This window comes from Halichondria panicea, chromosome 12 (assembly GCF_963675165.1).
Source record: "Halichondria panicea chromosome 12, odHalPani1.1, whole genome shotgun sequence".
Taxonomy (NCBI): Eukaryota; Metazoa; Porifera; class Demospongiae; order Suberitida; family Halichondriidae; genus Halichondria; species Halichondria panicea.
The window spans coordinates 15,809-34,354 of record NC_087388.1 but is presented as its reverse complement, the minus strand read 5'-3'; the positions used below and the strand labels follow the sequence as shown (position 1 = coordinate 34,354).

The 18,546-nt window shown below is 44.7% G+C and overlaps 10 protein-coding genes across 11 annotated transcripts; 4 read left to right on the top strand and 6 right to left on the bottom strand.

Moving 5' to 3' along the window:
- Positions 1-37: 37 nt before the first annotated feature.
- LOC135345595 (cytochrome b5-like) lies at positions 38-758 on the bottom strand. Its single transcript, XM_064543014.1, has 4 exons — positions 532-758; positions 450-486; positions 279-391; positions 38-229 (listed from the first exon to the last, which is right to left on the bottom strand). The coding sequence occupies exons 1-4, from the start codon at positions 652-654 to the stop codon at positions 113-115; spliced, it is 390 nt and encodes a 129-aa protein (XP_064399084.1). The 5' UTR covers positions 655-758; the 3' UTR covers positions 38-112.
- A 62-nt stretch (positions 759-820) lies between these two features.
- Positions 821-2,556, top strand: LOC135345571 (tyrosine aminotransferase-like). The gene is made up of 7 exons (XM_064542990.1): positions 821-1,179; positions 1,228-1,386; positions 1,480-1,671; positions 1,720-1,872; positions 1,922-2,134; positions 2,181-2,276; positions 2,334-2,556. Exons 1-7 carry the CDS (start codon positions 868-870, stop codon positions 2,454-2,456), a joined length of 1,248 nt encoding a protein of 415 aa, XP_064399060.1. The 5' UTR covers positions 821-867; the 3' UTR covers positions 2,457-2,556.
- Positions 2,557-2,631: 75 nt separating this feature from the next.
- Positions 2,632-4,246, top strand: LOC135345576 (uncharacterized). Its single transcript, XM_064542995.1, has 6 exons — positions 2,632-2,765; positions 2,867-2,899; positions 2,948-3,250; positions 3,298-3,339; positions 3,494-3,523; positions 3,585-4,246. The coding sequence occupies exons 1-6, from the start codon at positions 2,732-2,734 to the stop codon at positions 4,169-4,171; spliced, it is 1,029 nt and encodes a 342-aa protein (XP_064399065.1). The 5' UTR covers positions 2,632-2,731; the 3' UTR covers positions 4,172-4,246.
- A 42-nt stretch (positions 4,247-4,288) lies between these two features.
- On the bottom strand, positions 4,289-6,250 carry LOC135345570 (solute carrier family 52, riboflavin transporter, member 3-like). Its single transcript, XM_064542988.1, has 2 exons — positions 5,068-6,250; positions 4,289-4,542 (listed from the first exon to the last, which is right to left on the bottom strand). Exons 1-2 carry the CDS (start codon positions 6,178-6,180, stop codon positions 4,345-4,347), a joined length of 1,311 nt encoding a protein of 436 aa, XP_064399058.1. The 5' UTR covers positions 6,181-6,250; the 3' UTR covers positions 4,289-4,344.
- Positions 6,251-6,304: 54 nt separating this feature from the next.
- LOC135345551 (deoxynucleoside triphosphate triphosphohydrolase SAMHD1-like) lies at positions 6,305-10,939 on the top strand. Of its 2 annotated transcripts, none has more exons than XM_064542966.1 (14): positions 6,305-6,542; positions 6,589-6,655; positions 6,706-6,781; positions 6,848-7,008; positions 7,057-7,172; positions 7,236-7,306; positions 7,653-7,850; positions 7,902-8,066; positions 8,118-8,266; positions 8,329-8,434; positions 8,515-8,604; positions 8,653-8,933; positions 9,427-9,472; positions 10,745-10,939. In XM_064542966.1, exons 1-14 carry the CDS (start codon positions 6,359-6,361, stop codon positions 10,883-10,885), a joined length of 1,851 nt encoding a protein of 616 aa, XP_064399036.1. In that variant the 5' UTR covers positions 6,305-6,358; the 3' UTR covers positions 10,886-10,939. The 2 variants fall into 2 exon arrangements, with proteins under 2 accessions (XP_064399036.1, XP_064399038.1); XM_064542968.1 differs by having other exon boundaries at positions 10,732-10,939.
- On the bottom strand, positions 10,909-11,784 carry LOC135345592 (putative phosphatidylglycerol/phosphatidylinositol transfer protein DDB_G0278295). Its single transcript, XM_064543011.1, has 4 exons — positions 11,566-11,784; positions 11,396-11,494; positions 11,154-11,329; positions 10,909-11,098 (listed from the first exon to the last, which is right to left on the bottom strand). The coding sequence occupies exons 1-4, from the start codon at positions 11,699-11,701 to the stop codon at positions 11,018-11,020; spliced, it is 492 nt and encodes a 163-aa protein (XP_064399081.1). The 5' UTR covers positions 11,702-11,784; the 3' UTR covers positions 10,909-11,017.
- Positions 11,785-11,842: 58 nt separating this feature from the next.
- Positions 11,843-12,988, bottom strand: LOC135345594 (putative phosphatidylglycerol/phosphatidylinositol transfer protein DDB_G0282107). Its single transcript, XM_064543013.1, has 4 exons — positions 12,473-12,988; positions 12,306-12,407; positions 12,067-12,245; positions 11,843-12,010 (listed from the first exon to the last, which is right to left on the bottom strand). Exons 1-4 carry the CDS (start codon positions 12,567-12,569, stop codon positions 11,930-11,932), a joined length of 459 nt encoding a protein of 152 aa, XP_064399083.1. The 5' UTR covers positions 12,570-12,988; the 3' UTR covers positions 11,843-11,929.
- Positions 12,989-13,136: 148 nt separating this feature from the next.
- Positions 13,137-14,057, bottom strand: LOC135345591 (putative phosphatidylglycerol/phosphatidylinositol transfer protein DDB_G0278295). The gene is made up of 4 exons (XM_064543009.1): positions 13,800-14,057; positions 13,650-13,748; positions 13,421-13,596; positions 13,137-13,363 (listed from the first exon to the last, which is right to left on the bottom strand). The coding sequence occupies exons 1-4, from the start codon at positions 13,936-13,938 to the stop codon at positions 13,280-13,282; spliced, it is 498 nt and encodes a 165-aa protein (XP_064399079.1). The 5' UTR covers positions 13,939-14,057; the 3' UTR covers positions 13,137-13,279.
- Positions 14,058-14,368: 311 nt separating this feature from the next.
- On the bottom strand, positions 14,369-14,971 carry LOC135345538 (dynein light chain roadblock-type 2-like). The gene is made up of 4 exons (XM_064542951.1): positions 14,889-14,971; positions 14,760-14,835; positions 14,541-14,708; positions 14,369-14,484 (listed from the first exon to the last, which is right to left on the bottom strand). The coding sequence occupies exons 1-4, from the start codon at positions 14,889-14,891 to the stop codon at positions 14,438-14,440; spliced, it is 294 nt and encodes a 97-aa protein (XP_064399021.1). The 5' UTR covers positions 14,892-14,971; the 3' UTR covers positions 14,369-14,437.
- A 23-nt stretch (positions 14,972-14,994) lies between these two features.
- Positions 14,995-18,537, top strand: LOC135345536 (dolichol kinase-like). Its single transcript, XM_064542949.1, has 13 exons — positions 14,995-15,348; positions 15,409-15,481; positions 15,525-15,625; positions 15,688-15,840; positions 15,892-16,052; positions 16,101-16,160; positions 16,657-16,881; positions 17,014-17,111; positions 17,158-17,290; positions 17,339-17,495; positions 17,561-17,659; positions 18,186-18,263; positions 18,358-18,537. The coding sequence occupies exons 1-13, from the start codon at positions 15,165-15,167 to the stop codon at positions 18,507-18,509; spliced, it is 1,674 nt and encodes a 557-aa protein (XP_064399019.1). The 5' UTR covers positions 14,995-15,164; the 3' UTR covers positions 18,510-18,537.
- The last annotated feature ends 9 nt before the right edge of the window (positions 18,538-18,546 follow it).

Genomic DNA, 18,546 nt, shown 5'->3' with positions numbered 1-18,546 from the left:
AGTTACAGATTCTAATTAATGCACACCTTACCAGGGCTCAGGAAGACAAATTCAACCATGTACCACAAAAGGAAATCATTATCACATCACACAATAAATATTAATCAAGAATCTAATTGACATAGTTTCTGTAAAAATAGGAAGCCACTACTACTAGTAGTATGAGAATGAAGGCAGGCCAGAACCACGACCCTCCCTCTCCTCCCTGTGTGTCTGGGGTCAGCTTGGTCTGTGTGGACACAAGTATGAGAGCAGGTTAGAGCGTTAGCCTCACTTACCGGGACTTTGGATGATGCTGGCTGACTCACTGTTCCTATACGATAGCTCTCAGCCATCTCACGAGCGTCAGGTGAATGCCCGACATCCTCAAATGACCCGGTAGAGTCCTTCCCTGCACACACACACAATACAACACATTGTTTATCCCTGGCCTAGAATAGTGTTCTTACCAGCTTGCTCTAGTAACACCTCTTCCCCTCCAGGATGCTGCATGAATCATGAATGGTAGCAATCAACACAAAGAGCGCTCACCTCTTCCATGAACTTTGTGACATCATAGACTATGTCATGGACCACCAGCCACAGCGACTCTGAGTTGTTGTGCTTATTCACCTCTTCCCAAGAGAAGGTCTTCTCTTCACTGTCTCCAGACATCCCTCAGTAGATCACTAGATCAGCAGCTCCTTCTGTTGCAAAGCACTTTTGCTTCTTCTACTGTCAAGTCAGTGGGCATTATTTGGAATCATTCAATATTTCTATAAGTTCTTTGTCGCTGTATTAGAACTAAAAGAGGGCGTGGTGTGTTTGATTGCAACTAAAAGAGGGGCGTGGTGGAGGTGTGTAGCATGTGATTCTGAAAAAGAGACAATGGCTGAGAGTTGGAGCGTTCCTGGGTCAGTGGAGTCTATAGTGTGCGTCAACCCTGTGCGTAACGTAGTGGAGGATGACTGTACAGAGGCGCTGACGCTGAGGGACCTCTCAGTAGAGCTCATAGACACTTCCACTGGAGACCCAACTCGCTTTGGCACTCTGCCTGTACATCCAGCTGTGACTGAGGCTATACTCAAGGTGGTACAATCTGGCAAGTACAATGGATACTATCCATCCAATGGTATTCTTGAGACTAGAGAAGCAGTGGCCCAGTACTTCTCAAGACCCCAGGCACCACTTACAGCTCAAGTAAGAGGATGTAGTACACAATACATTCATTACTAGTGTGTCCTACAGGATGTAGTCATGACCAGCTCTTGCAGTGGTGCCATGGACATCACAGCCATGGTTCTGTGTAATCCTGGGCAATCTATTCTACTACCTATGCCATGTTTTGGTCTCTGGAAGGCCCTTGCTGAAGCACGAGGAGTCATTGTCAAGTACTATAATCTACTCGTGAGTTCACGTTTTCATACTATCTGAAATTATATACTATCTGAGCACTTATTGCTAATTACATTTTTCAACACCTCTCTTATATCCCTGCAGCCTGACAAAGGTTGGGAGGCTGACCTTGATTCCCTGGAAGGTGCTATAGACTCTACCACTGCTGCTATAGTGGTGGTCAACCCTAGCAATCCTTGTGGCTCTGTGTTCTCCCGCGCACACTTGAAGGCAATAGTGGATGTGGCTCAGAGACACCATCTACCCATCATTGCTGATGAGATATACGATGGCATGGTGAGACTGATTTACCTCTGACCCTGTGTGAATGTGTTGCGTGTACAGGCTTTCTCTGGACATGAGTTTGTGTGTGTGGCAGAAGTGTCGGACAGTGTGCCAGTCTTGTCCTGTGGTGCAGTGTCCAAGATCTTCATGATCCCAGGCTGGAGACTGGGCTGGATACTCATTCATGACAGGAACGGGGCATTTCAACAACAGGTGCCTCTAACACGAGCTACCTCCCCGTATATATAATCAGTCGCTATAGGTACGTCCCGGACTAGGCAGACTCTCTAGGAAGATACTAGGCCCATGCACACTAGTGCAAGCTGCACTCCCTGACATACTCACCAATGTTCCCGATAGTTACAAGCAAAGAAACTTGGAATTTCTAGAAAGAAATGCCAGAAAGTGTTTTGAGAAGCTGTCTAAAGTGGATGGTTTAACTCCATTCATGCCAGCAGGAGCCATGTACATGATGGTGAGTCATAGTGAGTCATAGTGTGTCACTGATACTGTACCTATAGGTGAACATTGACTTGGAGAGGTTTAGGTTTGGATCGGATGTGGACTTTATCAAAGCTCTGCTGATTGAGGAGAGTGTTTTTGTCATGCCTGGAAAGGTAGTTAATATATCAGTATCTATTGTTGTGTGTCTAAACCATCGCTTGTGTGTGTAGGCATTCTGTGCACAGAGCTGTTTCCGTGTGGTCCTCATACTACCTGATGATAAGATTTCTGAAGCTTGCAAGAGAATTGCAAAGTTCTGTTCTAAGCATGACACTGCCGCACAATCTAACTAGTGGACCCTGTGACTGGACCCTGTGACTTATTTATTTACTTACTGCATTTTTATTGTGTTATTTATTGTACATGTAATTTTTTGTAAAGTTGTGTAAGTTGTGGAGGTCAAGCCGCGGGTTGTGGTAATTATGTCGTGGTGTCCTCGAGGTCAGGCCGCTGAAGAATGTAGTAGCCCCACCCCCCTTTACCTGACCGCATCCGCTGTTTATCTCGAGCTAGCTCTGAGCAGCTTGTACAGTGAAAGCATCTCTTGAAGGACATAGGATCTAGGAGCATGGGTCTCCTTGCAGCGGGATATCTGTTCGCTGGTGAGCACATTAAATTAATTAATGTTGTGAATTAATTATTATGTTCTTGTGGTTAATATTATATATTTGAGAGTGTTGTCTAACGTCATGTTATTCCACAGCATTGGCCGTCTCTCTGTGTAGCAGTGTACAAGGTTAGGCTTGTCGACTCTTATGAACTATCTATTATACGTCTCATACAGGTTACACGTGGCACATGTATGTCAATGATGTATCGCTGACCAATGGAAGCACGCAATACTTGTCTGATGTAGAACAACTCCTCACAATAAAGTGTACATATGACGTTCTCCTCAAAAGAACTCCCCCTAGCTTAGTGAGAGTGGTGGATGGTGTGTCTACACCTCTGAATGCTACGACGGACTACCCTGCTTTCAGCCTCACATACCCCGTACCTCAAGAGTACAGGACTGGAGTTGCTTGTTATCAGTGCAGGACGCATGACAACAACTACTACACCTTCATTACAGTGTCCTACCAGGCTGGTGAGTGCTGTGGTTGTGTGGTGTATGGTATCATTATCTCTACACAGACCCCACCACCACCATCCCCACCACCATCCCCCCCACTAGAGGTGAGCATGGTATAAATGTAGAATCAAACTAACTTGTCTGACTGCTATTAACACACACACACACACACACACACACACACACACACACACACACACACACACTGTTTGGTTACAAAGATCATGTATGACTGCTATAGTTTTATTTTGCACACAGGGTCCAGTGGTGGGTCCAGTAGCTTCACTGGTAAGAGCGTGACACACACTCTAGTGATCTTGTGTTGTTACTAGTCTTCTCGTCTGTACAGGTCTTAATCCTCTCATCTACACCATCTCTGCTGTCATCCTACTGGGCAGTCTGGCTATAGTGGCCATCATCACATGTTGGATACGCGCTAGACGATCATTCAACAATCGCTCTTTGAGGTCTGCACAAACAGCACAGGATTACTTTGATCACATGAGTGACAGTGAGTTTACTCCACTCACAAGTGCCGAGTTCCAAGCATCCCTACAAGAACGCCCGCCCACATACATCCAGAGTGAGCAGATTGAATCAGGAGAGCCACCACCTGAGACCACCACTGAACAACCTGCTGAGTCAACACTATCTCGTGAAGATGCAGCCATTATTGAGAATCTGATAGGACTCAACCTACTCCCAGAGGAGCAGCGTCATACAAGGCGACCTCCCAGGCAGCAATCAGGGCCCCCCAGGCAGCAGCCAGTACCCCCCACAGTGAGGCCACGCCCCCCTACAGAGGAGGAGACTAGTAGTGAGGGGGTGGATGAGTTGAGGTGCGTGGGCGTGCGTGCTCAGAGGCTATTGACAGAGCAGCAATCCATTGGACAACTAGTACTGCTAGAACCAACTAACAACACTAACTCTTGTTAAGCTACTCTATGTGTACATGACGTGTTTTAAAAATTTAATATTGTACAGTATGTCATATAATTAATGATTATTACAGGAGCTCATAAATAATTATGGCCGGGCTCTCCTGTTACAAAATAAAAAAAATGGAACGCCAATTATATAAAGTGATGGCTATAAAAATACATAATTAATTAAGTACAGGGTGGGAAAATGTTGGTGAAATAAACTAGCACAAAGAAAAGCACAGCTCCTAATAGTGAACCGAGTTGAGTGATAAGTCCAGCTAGTAATAAGGCAACGTCCCTATTGTCTTGTCTTGTGTGTAGTTGCACCACAGCACCAACTTTAGCATAAGCTACTAGTCCAGAGATGCTCACGTTCACACACACCTATACAGAGGGTAAGGTTAGGACACACCATGGATTATAGCCCATGGTCCGAGGCCGAAAAACTAGGGTCCCAATGAAATTATGGATTAAAACACATCATTTGAAAAGTATTTTTGAGAAAATCATAAAAATTTTAACATTGGATCAACGGTACTGAAGTTATGGCTGTTGAAAGATGTTCAAACACAATTTCTTTCAAGCTGCCATAACTTAAATGCTGTGGATCCAAAGTCAAATATTTTCTGATTTTCTGAAAGCTTAGAAAAATACCTTTCAAATGATGTCATCAAAGTTCATATTTGAGAGATAAAAGTATTTGCCAATCTGACCGTACCATGGATTATAACATCATTTGGAAGGTATTTTCCTAAGCTTTCAGAAAATGATAAAAATTTTGACATGGGATCAACTGTACTGAAGTTATGGCTGTTGAAAGATGTTCAACTACACCCTCCATATCTTTCAGCTGCCATAAAATTATTTGCCAATTTGGCCGTACAGGGACACATTACAAGAGGCACTTACAATGAGCACCTTTCCTACAACGAGATTGTGTAATGGAGGGGGGTCCATTAGAGCAGCCATCAATATGTACACTCCCAGTAGAGTTGCTAGACTAGTCAGAACAGCCGTGAACACAGGGGACTTGTGAGGTAGCAGCAGGTAGACTGCACTCAGGATTGGGGTGGCCAATAAGGCCAGGTTGATAGCTGTATGATACACTTCATTGCCATAGGGGGATAATGCAAAGGCAGAGATGGCACTCAGTGCTCCATTCGTTAGGAAGTTGATAAGACCCAGACAGAAGTAGATCGTGACATGAGCTCGTAGTACAGATACACACGTCATTAGTAGTCCTCTACGCTTTGGTAGTTGTGTATTGACTAGTGTTACTTGTTCCTCTGTTATTATCGTGGATGTGTTGATAGAAGGGTTGGCAGTCATGATGGCTCTCACTTGAGGCAAGGTGTTGAGCAGGAGGAACGCTATACCACACAATAACATGAGTGAAGCCAACAAAGCAAAGAACACATTCGGACTAAAGTTGAGACCAAGTTCTGATGGATCTGTGCTACAAGACGAGCTGTTGGCAAATCCTTGAGACAATGCTGTTAGACTAGGCAACACTCCACTGAGGCCCTCACCAATGTACAGGGCTGACACATACTGAGAGGGAAAGTGCTTCAGGAACGGCAGAAATACAACAGAAGAGGTGCAATCGACGGATGCTAGGAACAATGATATGACAATGAGACTCACGCTGTGTTCAGAGCCTCCTACCAACGTTACTCTGTCCCAGAACACGGCCAAGGCTACACATGAGAGCAGGCCAACCGTCACCAACACAAACACAACTATCACTTCTAATCGATACACAGAGTAGCCTCGTTTCTGCACATAGAGATTGGTGACTGTGTATAGGAGAGGTCCAATGTTGGCCAGTTGAATGACTACCACCAGAACAGCAGGTAGACAGTTGCACTCTGGCAGTGTGCGTGTGAGGATGGATATCTCAGCCCATAATCCGTTCACAGCCACCCAAGAGCCCACACCGAACACACACAAGAGGGAGTAGGTCAACAGTGACCCAGGAAGCTTGCTACAAAGCCTTGAAAAGGACACACCAGTAATCGCCATTCCTTCGTCTTTGTGCTCTGTTCTTCTTCTCTCTTGGTTAGTCAATGGCGATCTTTACACTCAATCATTGACATTGGTATCTATTTTGGCTTGACCAATAACGACCTTTACCTAACCACATGTTGTAGAGGGGTGTGTCAACAAAGAGTAACCTGATCTACTGTCCAAAGCTTCAGCAATGGCCAAGAGAAGACGGCACGGTGTAGTAGAGGCCCCTACACTAGAGGAGCTCATCTCTCCTGTGCAGCAGGCAAAGAAGCGTCGCCTGGAGGAGAAGTCTCCTGGTGCCTGGAGTGTGGAGGAGGTCACACACTATCTGAGCAGAGCAGGCTTGGATGAGTCAGTAGCCAAGGCCTTCAGAGGTACAACTAGACACTGTGTATGTGTGTACTTAGTGTGTGTGTGCAGATCACTCTATTAGTGGTCGCCACTTGCTGGGATTGACATCAGTAGAGTTGCAAGAGATGGGAATTGGGTAGGCTAGCTGCAGTATAGTGTAGTGTGTGTCAGGATCATCCATTGCAGAGCTTTGGGTCAGCGTAAAGAGCTGCTTTCTCTCATCAACTCTCTCAGCAGAATAAGTCTGTCAGGTCATGAGAAGGTACGCCCCCCACATTGTGCCCCCCCCCTCTTCTTGAGTATAGCTATATTATATATACTCGTGTAGGTGTTCAACGATCCCATCCATGGACATATTGAAATCCATCCTCTTATGGTTAAGATAATAGACACTCCACAGTTCCAGCGTCTGCGCAATATCAAGCAACTAGGAGGTTGCTATTACGTGTTCCAAGGAGCATCGCACAATCGCTTTGAGCACTCTATTGGGTAAGCCCCCCACATAGCCCACCCCTTCTATGCTGTCACCCCCCACAGAGTTGGTTACCTTGCTGGAGAGTTGGTCTCCATGCTACAAAGCAAACAACCTGAGCTCAATATCTCTCAACAAGATCTCCTCTGTGTCAAGATAGCCGGCCTTTGCCATGACCTGGGTAAGAGCCCCACCACACACACACCCCTCCTACATATGCCCCCCACACACACACGCACTATAGGTCATGGTCCATTCTCACACATGTTTGATGGCAGCTTTATCCCTCAGGCCATCCCTGGCAGCCATTGGAAGGTTGGTGTGTTAGATTGCATGAAGTGTACTCCTGTGTATATATTATTATACCACGTTGGATTTATAGATACCGTGACTATTCAACCTAACACCCTAACATGGTTAGCTACCATAACTTGATCCAATGTCATTTTCTGAAAGTCATCAAAATTCATGTGTGAGTATAATATTTGCCAATTTGGGATTATAGCCCATGGTCCATTATATTATAGCCCATGGTCCATGCTGAAAAAATTAATGATAAATTAGGACTCCTACAGAGATCAGGTTCATTCACATACACCCCGGATATGTGATCTTGTGTATAGTATTTATATGAGTGTCTCTTGTATACATGCATACACAGCATGAGGAAGCCTCTGTGATGATGTTTGAGTATTTGCTGAGCAGTAATAACCTTCACTCTGAGTTTGAGGGTTATGGTTTAGGAGAGAGAGATGTGTTGTTCATTAAAGAACAGATAGCTGGGCCAAGAGAGGGTCATAGTCCAATCAAGGACTGGCCCTATAGTGGAAGACATGAGGAGAAGAGCTTCCTGTATGAGGTGAGTCCATTGTAGTGTAATGTGTGTGTGTTATATTGAATGTGTGTGTAGATAGTGGCCAATAAGAGGAATGGAATTGATGTTGATAAATGGGACTATTTTGCTCGAGATTGTCATTGTCTGGGCATTCCAACAAACTTTGACCTCCGTCGCTTCATGGCCTTTGCAAGGGTCATAGAGGTCAAACATCGGAAGCAAATCTGTACACGAGACAAGGTAACCTGTGTCTGGGTATGGTGTTGTTGACCTTTAACCCCACCATCCTAGGAAGTGGGCAACTTGTACGAGATGTTCCACACTCGCAACTCTCTCCACAGAAGAGCTTATCAACACAAGACCTCCAACATTATTGAATACATGCTGACAGAGGCACTTTTAAAGGCTGACCCCCACCTATATCTGCGGGGGGTCAACGGGTGAGTACCCCCCATGCACATTGTGTACCCCCCACATTGTGTGAGACTGTGTGTGTGTGTAGGAGTGTGCGTATGTCAGAGGCTATCCACGATCCTGTAGCCTACACTCGTCTCACTGACAGTGTTACACAGAGGATCCTAGAGTCCACAGAGCCAGCACTACAAGAGGTGTGTGGGCGTGTGTGTGTATGGTGTGGGCGTGTAGTGTAGGCGTGTGTGTGTTTAGTGGTGTTGATTTGATTGTATAGTCACGAGATATTCTTGCTAAGATAGAGCGGAGGGAACTGTACAAGTGTGTGGGACAGACAGCTCCACCTTCAGGTGTTTACTTGAGCAAGGTAATGTACCCACGTGTGATTGTGTGTGATCATGTGTTGTGTGTGCAGGATACTTCAAGTCAACTAGCCACAGACATCATTGATAGTCTGATGGGTGTTTGCCCTTTGACCTCTGCTGACCTTGTAGTGGACCTAGTGACCTTTGATTATGGCAAAGGAGATGAGAATCCGATTGATTATATGAGTTTTTATTCCAAACATGAGCCAGAGCATGCCATCAAGGTGCGCAAGGATCAAGTGTCTGAGATGCTCCCTCACAAGTTCAGAGAGCAAATAGTTCGTGTGTACTGCAAGAGACTGGACAAGGCCAGTCTGGAGGCTGCTCAGAGGTAAGTAGGCCCACCACCCTCCCTCCATTGTGTGCGTACTGATGTGTGTGTGTGCCCACCCTCCCCCCATTGTGTGTGTGTGCCCACCACCCTCCCCCTATTGCGTGTACTGATGTGTGTGTGTGTGCCCACCACCCTCCCCCTATTGTGTGTACTGATGTGTGTGTGTGTGCCCACCACCCTCCCCCTATTGTGTGTACTGATGTGTGTGTGTGTGTGTGCTCACTACCCTCCCCCCTATTGTGTGTGTACTGATGTGTGTGTGTGCTCACCACCCTCATTGTGTGTGTACTGATGTGTGTGTGTGCTCACCACCCTCCCCCTATTGTGTGTACTGATGTGTGTGTGTGTGCCCACCACCCTCCCCCTATTGTGTGTACTGATGTGTGTGTGTGTACTGAAGTGTGTGTGTGCCCACCACCCTCATTGTGTGTGTACTGATGTGTGTGTGTGTGTGTGTGCTCACCACCCTCATTGTGTGTGTACTGTACAGGTATTTCCTGGCCTGGTGTAGGAAGCTGTCCTGTGTTACACCCGAGGTAAGTCATATTTTGGTAGGGCTGTGGGCTAGAGATTTCCTAACTTTGAGAGGCCATAACTTTTTTTGTGAAGCTCAATCATTGATACATAGTAACAAGGGCGTATAAGAGAAGAGGGCATGCAACAGTCCACGAGCAAAAACTGAATGGGCGGAGTAATGTTACTGGAAAAGTACAGTAATATCTAAAAATAGATTTCTGTTAAATGGAGTTTGGTGCAAAGTACAGGTAGCTGATAGCTATAAATAGATCGAATGCAGTTTTTGCTCGCACGTTGGACTAATAGTGAGTTGCATGTCCTCTTCTCTTATACGCCCTTGATAGTAAGTGTTATGGTTTCAGGTTGATACAGTGGTTTTCCATACCTTTGCAGGCTATACTCCAAGAGCACTGCAACCACAATGTAGTGATTACCTGTCTGTGTTGTTTTAGTCCACCCACACATCACAAAAATCAATGATGGGTAAAATACTGGCTATTGCAGACTTTTCACACAACTCAAGGGGTTACTACTCTACTTTCACAGCACTCCTTCTATATAATGCTTGAGGTCAACAAGCTGCTTTCGGAAATATCCAATTTTGAGCCTAGTAAATACAGGCCCTCCGCTCCCTATAGCTATACATACAAGTTTTAGCTCATATCATTTTGCCACAATGAACCAAGCAACAAGTTAGCTGAGCTACCATCAGAGCTACCATCACTTCAGTCAGACAAAATATGAGACACCTGGAACATTTAGCGGCTATTATAATTATTTGGCGAGTGAGCTATTAGAATTTGGCGATTTTTAATTTGACGTCTTAGGCTACTACAGCAATTAGGTCCACTAATTTGGCAGTTTTGAAATTGCCAAATTAAAACCAGTTACAATTTTGCAGGCCATAGCAAGTAATTTTGTTGGCTTGTTACTAACAATCATAACAGAAGCCAACCAAAATACTATATTTACTACATTGTGGTTGCAGTGCTCTTGCAGTATAGCCTGCAAAGGTAAGGAAAACCACTGTACTATCAGAGTGCAGCCAACCATGAACACCTCACCTCACTGCATGAGTACTATGGGGTTACTTACTAATGGAATTAGTGGTCATGATTGGCACTCTCTTTATCTGAATGCCTCCCTAATGCTGTTGTTGTGCCCCCTCATGACCTTGTTGTGCATGCCCCCCTCATGACCTTGTTGTTGTGCATGCCCCCCTGATATGCTGTTGTTGTGCCCCCCTCATGCTGTTGTTATGCATGCCCCCCTGATATAGTTGTGTATTGCAGGGCTCTCCTGAGGAGAATGACTTCACACCGTATGGTACTCCCTACACTACACCACTCAAGTCAGAGGACAACACAACGCCAGTTAATGCTGGGTCAGCAGTTAGACAACTATTCTCAAAGATTGCATCTCACAAACAATAACAATTAGCTTAGTTTTTTCAATGTTAAAATCGTCTAACATTATTCTTAACATTATTTCAGCATGAATGGGTGTAGCTACCGTAATCATTATAAGAAGTCTATAAAAACAACAGCCAAGTTCATGGAATCACTCTATAGTTTGTACGTTCCCTCTCCACAGGCGACCTCTTTATCGTTCTGGTCAGTAATGACCCCCTTACCAGAGTAGGTGCCCTGCAATACAACAGTAGTTATAATTATATCAGCAACAGTTACTGACTGGGCTTACTGTTGGAGTGAGGGAAGGAAGTGGCAGTTCTACTTTAAAATTATGCGCTCCATACAGAAGTGGACAGGGTAGACCAACCTCCTTAGCCACATCGCACAGATTAAGGTCACCACTGTACAGCTGTTGACCATCAAAATCAGCACTCACGGTAATAGTACCTTTGGTGACATTTTCCTCTACACGGAGAGAGAGGACACAGTATTAAACATAATTATTAAACCACTAATAAAACAATATCTTACTAAGAAAGAATGAGGCTTCGATGGTGACGGTGTCCCCTGCCTTGGGCTCAGCTGGGTCGAAGGTCACAGAGTTGATCTCTCCTTCATCTGTTGGCTTAGCTGGAGTGCAGTACGTGATGCATGATGTTATACGTACATATCATGTAAGGTGTTTGCAGTTTGTGACTTACTGCAGTTGGTTATATCTGGTGGATCAAGTGGTTTAGTATTGACCGAGGCCTTCAGTAGTGTTGACCACTCCACTTTGAAAGGTTTGGCATGACACAATATCAGTAAACTAAGTGTAAACAAGCAGATGAGCTTCATCCTGCAGCTAGCTGGCCTTCTCTAGTTTCTAGCAAATTAGTTTGTACACTCTGCACTAGCCTCGATTCAAGACCTTTATTGATTAGGTTTCTTCGCGGCCTGTAATAGAGGCTAGGTCCTTAGGCTGACTTTCCACTAACCTAAAAAAAAAAATTTTTTTTTATGAAGTGAAAGTAAATCACCATAACAATTTACACTGCATGTGGACTAAACAAATTATAGGCTAAGTTAGAGTTTAAAATCAGCTTTTATGCAAAGCACCTCTTGTTTGTTTTGGTCTTCAATGATGGCAAGGATAGTATAGTTTCCCTAAATAAGAAAACAAAATCTTAACGTACACATACACACAATGAGCACTATCTTACAGGAGGGGCCAGGTCAGTGATGGTCGGCTTAGCAGAGAGGGTACGCTGTCCAGAAGTTAGGGGACAGTTGACACCAATAATAGAAGACTCTGAGCATAAGTCAAAGATCTTCTCCAACAATGGGACATTGTCCAATGATGCAGTTACATTGATCTTCCCACCAGTGATCATGGTGTTGTCTGTATGATAAACATGCATAGAATATAGGGATACATTATGCTCACTGCCAGCAAGCTCACTCTGTACAGTGATGACAGCCTCTACTGACACTGTCTCTCCTTTCTCTGGCTGCTCTGGTGATATTGTCACTGAGTTGATCTTGACTGCATCCCCTGACTTACCTATAGTATAGTATAATACATCATACACAGTTTACATATTATACAGTGATGTGTGATGCACTTACTGCAGTCCTTCCAAATGTCTCCAACATTGAACTGTTTGGCTGCTGATGAGGACACCAGAAGCAGACAAAAGCAAACTAACACTGTGACAGTCTTCATAATGGCTAAATTTAATTATAATCATTTACAATGCTACTGTACAATATTCATGACAGTCATGTGCAAACTACAGCCTAAAGACTACTTTCAATCCTCTTGCTCCTTATCAGTCATCATCACATACACAACATAGTTCTCCTGCATACAGAATGAGATAATGGTATGCATGATGATTGTTTGTCCTTCACTGTCCAGGTTATCTTGAGCTTATGTTGTCCCACAGCTATATAGGGCAGGGAACACCATCCTCACCCGCCAGAGAGCAGAGGTCAAAAGTCTTGCCAACAATGGGTACACCGTCAATGGATAAGTTGGTGGCAATCATGGAGCCATATTGCTTATCAACACTGCATGCATGTCATCAAGTGATACAGAGAGTCAATGTGAACTGCATCATTGCTGTAACCTGTGTATACACATGAACTAAATGCTGTCCCACATATTAGAAGCTATGTCTATTGTTCTTTCATAACTCCTGACACAGAGCTCCACCAGCTGATAGCAATACAAGGAACACAAGACAAAGACTTTCCAAGATTATTATCCATATATACTAAATTCATTGGCTTTGTCTTTATAAGGAGTATCATGTGCTTCAGTTAGTCATCAGATTTTGTACCAGCAAAATAAAATTAGGGTTAGGTCAGTAAACTAGCTAACACACACACACACATGTAGAGCATCTCTGCATGTAGAATGCACACCTCTTCTCACGTCAGGTGGAAGTCTATATCCACACACACCAGTTCATTGCTATCCTGGTTAGTTGCCTTGATATTACCAGTGTAGTGACCCTGCATGTACAGAAACAGGTATTAACACATAGTTACACATCAGTACACTTAACTTACACTAGGAGCTGCGCTAGGAAGTGCTTCAGAAATATGGAAGGTCAAAGATCCAGCATTGATTGGGCACGACACCCCAGCGTCTTTAGCTGTACTGCATAGGTCAAGCTCCTTATTCACAACTGTTATGAACCCCCACTTGAGGTCAACCTTAATACTGCCACTAGTGACCTGCTTCTCTACAGGTGATATGAGACATCAATGAGAGTATAATTATTACTAACTGTCTCACCGAAATCAACAGTTGCGTTGATGGTTAGAGCAGCACCTTTCGTAGGAGGATCAGGAGTTATAGTCACAGAATCAATCTTCATAAGATCACCGGCACTACCTGCAATGACTGATATGCTACATGCATGCATATATAGGTCAGAGGTCTCACTGCAATCAGTCCATATGTCCCCCAGATCCTTTGGCTCAGAGGTCAGGTCCACCCACTTAGTATCTGCTGGTACCTTGTTGAGGGACAAGCAAGAGGCTCCAACCACACACAATGCAACACAAAGCAGAGCAGACTTCATTCTTCACCACAGAGAGATAAATGCAGCACAGGAGAATCGAATAGTGGGAGCAAGAAATGCCGTGTCCTCTGGATCTGATCAGTGATCAGGAGATACCACCCACCCCCTCATAGATAGTTAACTTAGCAATGCACATGCGCATGCAGAGTGACAAGAGCCGTAGACGTTGTGGCCGCCGAGACCAACCTCAGGCCATGCTGAGAGACTCTATAACTATTGTTCATTTGCCATATTCATTATTTTCTCATCAAACAATGTTCGCGCAGACTGATGTTCGCGGAATGACTGCTTACCGGAAGCCACGCCTGTAAATCTTTTATAGCTAATTAGTGTTAACCCACGAAATCCGCGAAAATTAAGCCCCTTTCGCGCTAGCTATCTATATCTGCTCACTGACCTTCCCTTCCCTTAGCTAGCTAGCTTAACTAACTTTTGTTCATTAAACTCAGACAATAATTATGTGCTTATAATCAATTATCAGTTTGAGCTATAAGTTCTTCTACTGTTGTGAAGGGTCTTGTACCACAATGAGCAGATAGTCCTTGTCTGTGAGGATAAGAGAGAGTGAGTAGATGAGGCTGTTACTATACTTAGAGGCTTACCTGGTGCTATCATGATCTCATGTTTGCTGGTACGCACACGGAGGAAAGTCAGATCATTGGTTGGGTCCAGATCACGCACAGTAGTGCGAGCCTTGGCGTTCAGTTGTTGAATGTGCCCAGCATACTGTACAGTAGTGGCATTGTCCATCGTGGTGCGAATAGGAATACCTGTAGAGAAAGTTTAGTGTGTGTGTGTACGTGTACACAGGCAGGAAGTACCTTCTTGGTTGACTATAATCACTCCAACCACTCCTTTCAAGCTTTGAAGCCTCTTGAGCGTTTCCTCGACCTCGGACTGTGTGCAGGCAATTCATTAGGTACATGCAATAGAGACAAACAACTACTTACCATCTTCAATAGGAAACAGGCTGAACGTTGCTAAGGAGAATATGGGCGTTAATTAGAAACACATAATATTGGGAAAGGACTTTGACCTCCGATCCCATAAATTTGAAGGGGGCGTGGTCTTACTAGATTGAAGTTGATCGACCGGTCGGTCTTTAATATTCCTAGTCGAGTCCTCTATACTATACTGGCTTTCTTTACTAGAGGAACGCAGAGGAACAAGTTGAGAAGTCTATCAGTACAGTATTGGATATCGTGTGCCTGTTGCCTGTCAGTGTCATGAGAGGTCCAGAGAAGAAGGAGAGTAGTTTACTCAAGCGGTTCATGGACGAATACCACGGATATCGCACAGTGGAGACTCGAGTGATGCTCATGCTATCCTTTGCTGTGTTTGTGCAGCTCATGTTCAACAATGATTCAGAGGAGACCAGTGTCACCTATAGTGCTCTCATCTTTGCCTTGTGTGAGTAGGGCAGTGTATTGTACCACCTCATTCACCCACTGACTCTCTCCTTGTATGTAGTGTGTGTCCTGGTTATAGTACTCAATGCTTGGATGGACTACTTCCCATCACGATTATCTGCTGTGCAATTAAGGTGAGTCTCATAAAGTGGTGGGTGTGTATTGAGTGTATTGTAGGGTAGCTACTGGGCAAGGTCTCTCTCTGGGTTGTCTGCTACTCCCCACACTAGCCACTGCTGGTCTACACAGAGCACTGCTGACACAACCACCTCTAGCTAGTAAGCACACACTGCACTCTGTGTGTATTGATATACACTCCATACATGTACATACTGTGTAGGTCTTCTGTTCCTATATATGACTCTGCTTACTCTGATGAGTGTAGCTACAGTCATGGCCTCCCTCATCTCTCTAACACCTTATCCTAACTCTGTTGTGCTCTACTCGTTGGCTCTGACTGGACTCAGCTATTCCACTCAAGCATGGATTGGCAGTTAGTCCCCTACCACACTCTCTCTCCCCTCCACACACTAGTCCATTACAGCTCCGATGGTCATCTCCCTACCAGCTCTCACCATCTACTCTCTCCTCCTACCTTCTGCTCTCACACTCTTCCCAAAGAGCTTCACTCTAGCAGAAGCTGTTATTCTCACTCAAGCAATTGCCCTTATGTTGACTGATGTTCTATTGCAACTCTTGCGCACGGTTAGCCCAGCTTGATGTACTGAGTATCCCTATATCAATACCCTCTAGGGCAAGGTGTTGCAACTACCAGTGCTGTATCAGCGCTCTATTCCTCTCCTCTATGTCGAGGTAAGCACTCCCAGAACTTGTGCTTTGAGTATGTCATGTGATAGGCCTTGTCTAGAGCTATAGATTGCATCTCTTTGTGAAATTAACGACAACTACCTTCCTTTTTGCCCACCTCTATGTACCCCCCTTACCTCTACATGTATGTACCCCCTACTACCTACCTCTATGTAACCCCCTTACCTCTACATGTATGTACCCCCTACTACCCCCATGCCTTAGTTCCTGCTGACTGGAGTATGCCTCTGCTGCCTACTACTCCCCTCTATGTAACCCCCTTACCTCTACATGTATGTACCCTCTACTATCCCCATGCCTTAGTTCCTGCTGACTGGAGTATGCCTCTGCTGCCTACTACTCCCCTCTATGTAACCCCCTTACCTCTACATGTATGTACCCCCATGCCTTAGTTCCTGCTGACTGGAGTATGCTTCTGCTGCCTACTACTCCCCTCTATGTAACCCCCTTACCTCTACATGTATGTACCCCCATGCCTTAGTTCCTGCTGACTGGAGTATGCCTCTGCTGCCTACTACTCAGCCCACTTCTCTACAAGGTCCATCATTCATCTACACACACGCCCACTTACAAGCTAGGGTCCATTGGATTCATTCTACTCTCTCTAACTATTGGATTCATCACAGTGTTGCCATGGTTACACGGTATCATAGGCCACCAGCCTATAGCCTTTGTGTTCCAGTATCTCAGCTCATCTTCTACAAGGGTATGTGTATAACCGGGACTATAGCAGAGTATACTAGAGCAGAGCAGAGTATACTAGAGCAGTATTAGAGCAGAGCAGAGTATACTAGAGCAGAGTATGGAGCATGAAGTGTAATTACTGTAACACATACAGTTAATGCTCACTGGTTATTGGATATTGGTATCCATGGCAACTGGGGCTGTAGTGTGGGCCCAATCATCAACAAAGGCAGTCTGGTTAAAGTCATCAGAGTAAGTAGTTGCTAGGCAACCCTCAGACACCACTACACTAGTGCAGTCCCTCAGGATTGTGGTTGAGAAAGTACTTCCACTTGAGTGCAGTGTGTGTGTTTGTGCCCGGTCTATTGTTAGATGTCGACTTCCTCTCCTTTGCTGCCTCCATGACCACCTTTCTTTTTGTAGTGATTGAGGTATGTAGCTAGTGTACCCAGTATTGACCACATCAGTGTGTTGTTCAGTTGGTGCGTGTTGTGCGAATGTGGCCTTGTGGAGAATTAGTGCAAGAGTACCTCACTCCATTGTGTGCTGACAGAGAGGGAGGACCACTCATACTATCACACCTCTACCTCCTGTTAGGCCACTGTGTCCCCTTATGGATAGCACCTCATACTGGAGGTGAGCTCACTCTAACACTCCCTGCTTTACTCTTTGTCCATAATAATCTCTATCTGTGTGTATAGTGGGGAAGCTGTGTCTGTATTCTGGAGTATTGTCAGTGGGACTGGGAGATGCTATGGCTGCTGCTGCTGGATCACTGTTTGGCAGACTAAAGTGGCCAGGTACCATATAGCCGGTATATTTCGAGGGTATAAATTTTTGCTGAAATGCCGGTTTTCGCGGATTTAATTTTCGTGGAATAGCAGGCTTTTTGCAGCATGCATGCATGCGATATTAAATTCGCAGTTATGAATGAACATGCCTAGTCCACAAAAACCATGAACATTTACACCCTCAAAATATACCGGTACATACATCACTCATCATCAGTATGATATCATCACTCATCAGCTAGAGTAATCTATAATTATACCGTATAGCGTGTAATTTTCGTGGGGCAAATATTCGTGGTTTTCGTGGTTGGAGGTGTGACCACGAATATTTTACCCACAAATGAAGCGACCTTGCCTACCTTTACCAGCAGTGCAAGCTCCAACCACGAAAATATTACCCACGAAATGTCTCAATGTTGCTGAACCACGAATATTTTGTCCCCCAAAAATTACCTGCTATACGGTAGTGCTGTTAGCTGAGTGTGGTTGGCTTGTAAATAATGTTTGCATAAATCTGTCACTTGTATAATTATAGGCACCGCCAAGACAGTTGAAGGCACTCTAATGTCAGTGCTGACTCAGCTACTTGCCCTCGTCTTCCTTGTTCTAATAGGTATATTGTTGTGCATGTACTGTGTGTGTGTGTGTGTACTTTGTACTGTGTACTGTGTGTGTGCACGTATTATGTCTAGTGTGTGTACTTGCAGATCCTGACGTGCCGGTCCTAACACAAGGTCAATGGCTCATTACTAGCGGAGGGATTCTACTCAGTGCAATGTTAGAGGCCTACACTTGGCAAATTGACAACTTAATTGTATCTTTATCCCTATGCTCTGTTTATATGGCATTTTTGTTGTAATGCAAATCATTATGATGTTGCTGGTGGGTGTGGTTAA

Excerpts from the sequence above, each read along its gene's own strand:
- LOC135345595 (XM_064543014.1), bottom strand. The coding sequence starts at position 654 with ATGTCTGGAGACAGTGAAGAGAAGACCTTCTCTTGGGAAGAGGTGAAT. Across the intron at positions 487-531 it reads TCACAAAGTTCATGGAAGAG|CATCCTGGAGGGGAAGAGGT; the intron begins GTGAGCGCTCTT and ends TGATTCATGCAG. Across the intron at positions 230-278 it reads CAGCATCATCCAAAGTCCCG|ACCAAGCTGACCCCAGACAC; the intron begins GTAAGTGAGGCT and ends GTGTCCACACAG.
- LOC135345571 (XM_064542990.1), top strand. The coding sequence starts at position 868 with ATGGCTGAGAGTTGGAGCGTTCCTGGGTCAGTGGAGTCTATAGTGTGC. Across the intron at positions 1,180-1,227 it reads AGGCACCACTTACAGCTCAA|GATGTAGTCATGACCAGCTC; the intron begins GTAAGAGGATGT and ends TGTGTCCTACAG. Across the intron at positions 2,135-2,180 it reads CAGGAGCCATGTACATGATG|GTGAACATTGACTTGGAGAG; the intron begins GTGAGTCATAGT and ends CTGTACCTATAG.
- LOC135345576 (XM_064542995.1), top strand. The coding sequence starts at position 2,732 with ATGGGTCTCCTTGCAGCGGGATATCTGTTCGCTG. Across the intron at positions 2,766-2,866 it reads AGCGGGATATCTGTTCGCTG|CATTGGCCGTCTCTCTGTGT; the intron begins GTGAGCACATTA and ends GTTATTCCACAG. Across the intron at positions 2,900-2,947 it reads TCTGTGTAGCAGTGTACAAG|GTTACACGTGGCACATGTAT; the intron begins GTTAGGCTTGTC and ends CGTCTCATACAG.
- LOC135345570 (XM_064542988.1), bottom strand. The coding sequence starts at position 6,180 with ATGGCGATTACTGGTGTGTCCTTTTCAAGGCTTTGTAGCAAGCTTCCT. Across the intron at positions 4,543-5,067 it reads TTGTAGGAAAGGTGCTCATT|GTGTGTGTGAACGTGAGCAT; the intron begins GTAAGTGCCTCT and ends CCCTCTGTATAG.
- LOC135345551 (XM_064542966.1), top strand. The coding sequence starts at position 6,359 with ATGGCCAAGAGAAGACGGCACGGTGTAGTAGAGGCCCCTACACTAGAG. Across the intron at positions 6,543-6,588 it reads AGTAGCCAAGGCCTTCAGAG|ATCACTCTATTAGTGGTCGC; the intron begins GTACAACTAGAC and ends GTGTGTGTGCAG. Across the intron at positions 7,173-7,235 it reads CGGCCTTTGCCATGACCTGG|GTCATGGTCCATTCTCACAC; the intron begins GTAAGAGCCCCA and ends CACGCACTATAG.
- LOC135345592 (XM_064543011.1), bottom strand. The coding sequence starts at position 11,701 with ATGAAGCTCATCTGCTTGTTTACACTTAGTTTACTGATATTGTGTCAT. Across the intron at positions 11,495-11,565 it reads ACCAGATATAACCAACTGCA|CTAAGCCAACAGATGAAGGA; the intron begins GTAAGTCACAAA and ends ACTGCACTCCAG. Across the intron at positions 11,099-11,153 it reads TTCCTTCCCTCACTCCAACA|GGCACCTACTCTGGTAAGGG; the intron begins GTAAGCCCAGTC and ends GTTGTATTGCAG.
- LOC135345594 (XM_064543013.1), bottom strand. The coding sequence starts at position 12,569 with ATGAAGACTGTCACAGTGTTAGTTTGCTTTTGTCTGCTTCTGGTGTCC. Across the intron at positions 12,246-12,305 it reads GGCTGTCATCACTGTACAGA|ACAACACCATGATCACTGGT; the intron begins GTGAGCTTGCTG and ends TTTATCATACAG. Across the intron at positions 12,011-12,066 it reads TCACTGACCTGGCCCCTCCT|GGAAACTATACTATCCTTGC; the intron begins GTAAGATAGTGC and ends TTTCTTATTTAG.
- LOC135345591 (XM_064543009.1), bottom strand. The coding sequence starts at position 13,938 with ATGAAGTCTGCTCTGCTTTGTGTTGCATTGTGTGTGGTTGGAGCCTCT. Across the intron at positions 13,749-13,799 it reads GGACATATGGACTGATTGCA|GTAGTGCCGGTGATCTTATG; the intron begins GTGAGACCTCTG and ends CAGTCATTGCAG. Across the intron at positions 13,597-13,649 it reads CAACGCAACTGTTGATTTCG|AGAAGCAGGTCACTAGTGGC; the intron begins GTGAGACAGTTA and ends TATCACCTGTAG.
- LOC135345538 (XM_064542951.1), bottom strand. Across the intron at positions 14,709-14,759 it reads GATTATAGTCAACCAAGAAG|GTATTCCTATTCGCACCACG; the intron begins GTACTTCCTGCC and ends CTTTCTCTACAG. Across the intron at positions 14,485-14,540 it reads TGAGATCATGATAGCACCAG|ACAAGGACTATCTGCTCATT; the intron begins GTAAGCCTCTAA and ends TTATCCTCACAG.
- LOC135345536 (XM_064542949.1), top strand. The coding sequence starts at position 15,165 with ATGAGAGGTCCAGAGAAGAAGGAGAGTAGTTTACTCAAGCGGTTCATG. Across the intron at positions 16,053-16,100 it reads TATTGCAACTCTTGCGCACG|GGCAAGGTGTTGCAACTACC; the intron begins GTTAGCCCAGCT and ends AATACCCTCTAG. Across the intron at positions 17,496-17,560 it reads GATAGCACCTCATACTGGAG|TGGGGAAGCTGTGTCTGTAT; the intron begins GTGAGCTCACTC and ends CTGTGTGTATAG.